Raw genomic sequence first — 3,925 nt, forward strand, 5'->3', positions numbered from 1 at the left:
CTCTCTCTCTCTCTCTCTCTCTCTCACACATATATACGTGTGTGTGAGCATGTATTACGGTTTTACAGTTGGTATATTATTTTGTTTCATGATTGTTTTAGCCTCCTGAAGAAGTGACTTGTATTGCTTGGAACTGTCAAGTTCAACATATCCTGGCTTCTACATTCTCAGCTAGATGTGTTGTCTGGGATCTACGGAAGAATGAGCCTATTATTAAAATTAGTGACAGTATGTCTGGGGTAAGTGATTTTATTCTTCAACATTAATTTAAATATAACAAATATGTGAACTTTTTTTCCTCTTCCCTCTGATACTGTCTAAGAATTTGTTTCATGATGCCAGTGCTGCCTAACTGGCACCTGTGCCAGTGGCACACAAAAAAGCATCATTCAAGTAAATAAATAGTAAAGCTTATATTTGGCCTTTTTTTTTTCTTCAAAAAGGAAACATTTATAAGAAGTGATTATTTAAAACATTTTGTCTAGTGCTCAGTTAAATCTCTTTCTTATATACACCATGATAGATTCCAGTGGTAAACTTGAATTCAGATCTATAATTTGAGAGTCTAATGTGATAACCACTTAATAATTTTGTTTCTACTGTAAAGATGTTGATAATTATTTGAAAAGAAACGTTTTATCCTCTAACATGATTTTTAAATGAATAATGTTTAAATTAAATTAAATTTGAATAATGTTTAAATTAAATAAGTATTCAAGATGTTTATTTAATTTCAGATTAAAAGTAGATTAACGGCCTGGAGTCCGGATGTAGCAACTCAACTTTGTTTATCTTCTGAAGATGATCACACACCAGTCATACAACTGTGGGATTTACGTTACGCAACGTCACCTTTACGCACATTTGAGAAACACCAAAGGTTTGTATAGTTCAGCAAACAGGCAAAATATGGAGCTGAGTTTCTTTAAAAATACTGGGAAGCTCCTTTCTTGCAAATGATTAAATATGGTTGTGTTGATGGAAAATTCTTGCAAATATCTTGGATTTATATCTAGTTTCTGTATGTGAGAATTCTATGATACTTACTTTTTTTAATTTTTCATATTTCCAACAAAAAAAAAAAAAACTCTGCCAATCTTTATTAATGTAATGCTTTTTTTTTATTTTCCCTGATTAAATGCCCTTCCTATCCCCAATCGTTTTATGCCATATAGTGGGTTCATTTTATTAGCACCCACTGTATGGCACTGTCAAGATTAAAGAGTCCCTTCCATCCTGTATCAGTCTTATATTCAGAGTTACTTCTCTAAATAAATTGCCTTTGTGTGACCTGCAGAGTCTACATCTTTTCTGTGTGATTTGTTTGGAAACTCAACGTTTTATTTGGGTCACCTATACTATAACGGAGAATCTTGTGTCTCCATTTGTTGGGAGGAGGTTTGACTACTAATTGAAGGTCAGTGCCCCCTGACTGGCTCCTGTGCCAGTGGCACATAAAAAGCACCATCCAAACGTGGTTGATGCTAGTGCCCCCTGACTGGTTCCCATGCTGGTGGCATGTAAAAAGCACCGTCTGAACATGATTGATACCAGTGCCTCCTGACTTGCTCTTGTGCCAGTGACATATAAAAAGCACCATCCAAATGTGGTCAATGCCAGTGCCCCATGACGAGCTCCCATGCCGGTGGCATGTAAAAGCACCCACTACACTCTCAGAGTGATTGGGATTAGGAAGGGCACCCAGCTGTAGAAACATTACCTGATCAGATTGGAGCCTGGTGCGACCTGCTGGTTTGCCAGACCTCAGTCAAACCCATGCCAGCATGGAAAGCGGACGTTAAACGATGATGATGATGATGAACTCAAGTTGTCTCTATGAAATCAGAGGGAAGAGTTAGTTCAAAAAAGTGGGTGAAGAAGTATTTGATGGTAGCATAATGTAGCTGTGACTTCAGCTTCCTAGATGGGTCGCCTTCACTATGGCTGAGAAATCACATCTTGCCATGATGTAGGTTACTTACTAAGGAGGTTTACAGTAGTTGCCTGATGGGGTATGACATGTTTTGGCATTGCTGAGTTGACGTCAGACATTTTATTGTTTTCCTCATTTTTCTCTCTCTCTCTTTCTATATATATATATATATATATATATATATCTACACTCTCTGAGTGGTTGGCGTTAGGAAGGGCATCCAGCTGTAGAAACTCTGCCAAATTAGATTGGAGCCTGGTGTAGCCATCTGGTTGCACCAGTCCTCAGTCAAATCGTCCAACCCATGCTAGCATGGAAAGCGGACGTTAAACGATGATGATGATGATGATGATGTATATATATATTTACATGTGAGAGCATTTATTTATGTTTGTGTATGTATAATGGTTCTCTCTGTCTCTCTCTCTCTCTCTCTCTCTCTCTCTCTCTCTCATTCTTTGTATATATTTGTGTATTTGCTGCTAGTGACAGAACATACTTTTGCCAAAATAGTTTGAATGTCTTGTCAGCCGGGCAGCTAGGAATGTTGAGGGCACTCTGCTACTAGGGCTTGTTGTAATGAATGGTTGGTGGGGGTCATCTTAAGGATATAAGGGAATAGAAAGGTAAAGTCAACACCAGCAAAATTTGAATTCATAACATGAAGAGGTACTTCTAAATCCTGCTGCACAGCATTTATTATAGCACTTTACTCATTCAGTGTTCAACTAACCTACATAAATATTAAAAGTATTTTTTGGCAAATTTGATATTAGCTTTATTGTTACATAAGTAGTTAACTTGAGAGCAATCAGTTTATGGTAACATATGTTATTAATAAGAATACATTATATAAAGCTGTACAAACTCAATGAAATGTCCTTGCAATTTATTTCATTAAATTGGTTTTTATAGATGAATTAAACATTTCGAAAATGAACAGTTTAATTGGAAAAAAAAATGAAACTTTCAGTCAATTTAAATTTGAATATTAGTTTCTGCTCCACTTTTTAAAAAAATATAATATTTTCATTTGGGTTTGAATTCCAATTTCAGTTTCATAAGTGCTTGGCTTATGAAAACACTTTTGACCAATTTGATAATTTATATTTTATGCTCAACTGTTAGATTATTTAAACTCATTTTGTGTAGACAAATGGATAAGTACTTTAATGTTAACTTTCTTTCTGTATAGTTTATAGTGCACTATAATTTACTCAGATATTTTCAGCTCAGAAATATGACATAAGATTATATTTGTAATAATAATCTTGTTACAACATTCGTGTGATTGAGAGCTACCCATTAAACAACCTTAACTATGGATTGAAATCAACACAATAAAGCAAATTCAAATGTTTGATATATATATATATATATATATATATATATATAAAATAGTTTCCACCTAGGTTGACTTTGCCTTTCATCCTTTCAAATTCAATAAAGTACCAGGGTTGATGTAATCGACTAGTGCCTCCTTATCACAAATTTCAGGCATTGTGCTTATAGTAGAAAGAATTATTAATATCATTAGTACATAATATATATATTATTCATAAATTGTTTTGCTTAATTAATAAAATGTTTAATTTTTATTTCAGAGGAATTTTAAGTTTAGCATGGTGTCCTCAGGATCCAGATTTGCTGCTTAGTTGTGGAAAAGACAACAAAATCCTGTGTTGGAATCCCAATTCTACAATTCAAGGTGGAGAAGTAAGTATTTCTTTATTTATAAACAATGAATATAACACTGTGCATACACTGAGATGTATCATATAATTATTTCTACTCTAGGCACAAGGCCCTGAAAATTTGGGGAAGGGGACTAGTCAATACATCGACCCCAGTGTTTCACTGGTACTTAATTTATCAACCCCAAAAGAATGAAAGGCAAAGTTGACCTCAGTGGAATTTGAACATAAAGGCAGACAAAATACTGCTAAGCATTTTACCTGGTGTGGTAACGATTCTGCCAGCTCGCCACCTTAG

At 34.8% G+C, this 3,925-nt stretch overlaps 1 protein-coding gene across 3 annotated transcripts in view; it reads left to right on the forward strand.

The window, feature by feature from the left end:
• Positions 1 to 3,925, forward strand: part of LOC106868452 (protein transport protein Sec31A) — a 58,759-nt gene that overhangs the window by 15,081 nt on the left and 39,753 nt on the right. For all 3 annotated transcript variants that reach the window (XM_052968152.1, XM_052968154.1, XM_052968153.1), the window contains exons 6-8: positions 102 to 239; positions 738 to 880; positions 3,538 to 3,649. In XM_052968152.1, coding sequence (XP_052824112.1) covers positions 102 to 239; positions 738 to 880; positions 3,538 to 3,649 — 393 coding nt within the window. The remainder of the gene's footprint in view (positions 1 to 101; positions 240 to 737; positions 881 to 3,537; positions 3,650 to 3,925) is intronic.

The sequence above is a fragment of the Octopus bimaculoides genome, chromosome 5 (genome assembly GCF_001194135.2).
Source record: "Octopus bimaculoides isolate UCB-OBI-ISO-001 chromosome 5, ASM119413v2, whole genome shotgun sequence".
NCBI lineage: Eukaryota > Metazoa > Mollusca > Cephalopoda > Octopoda > Octopodidae > Octopus > Octopus bimaculoides.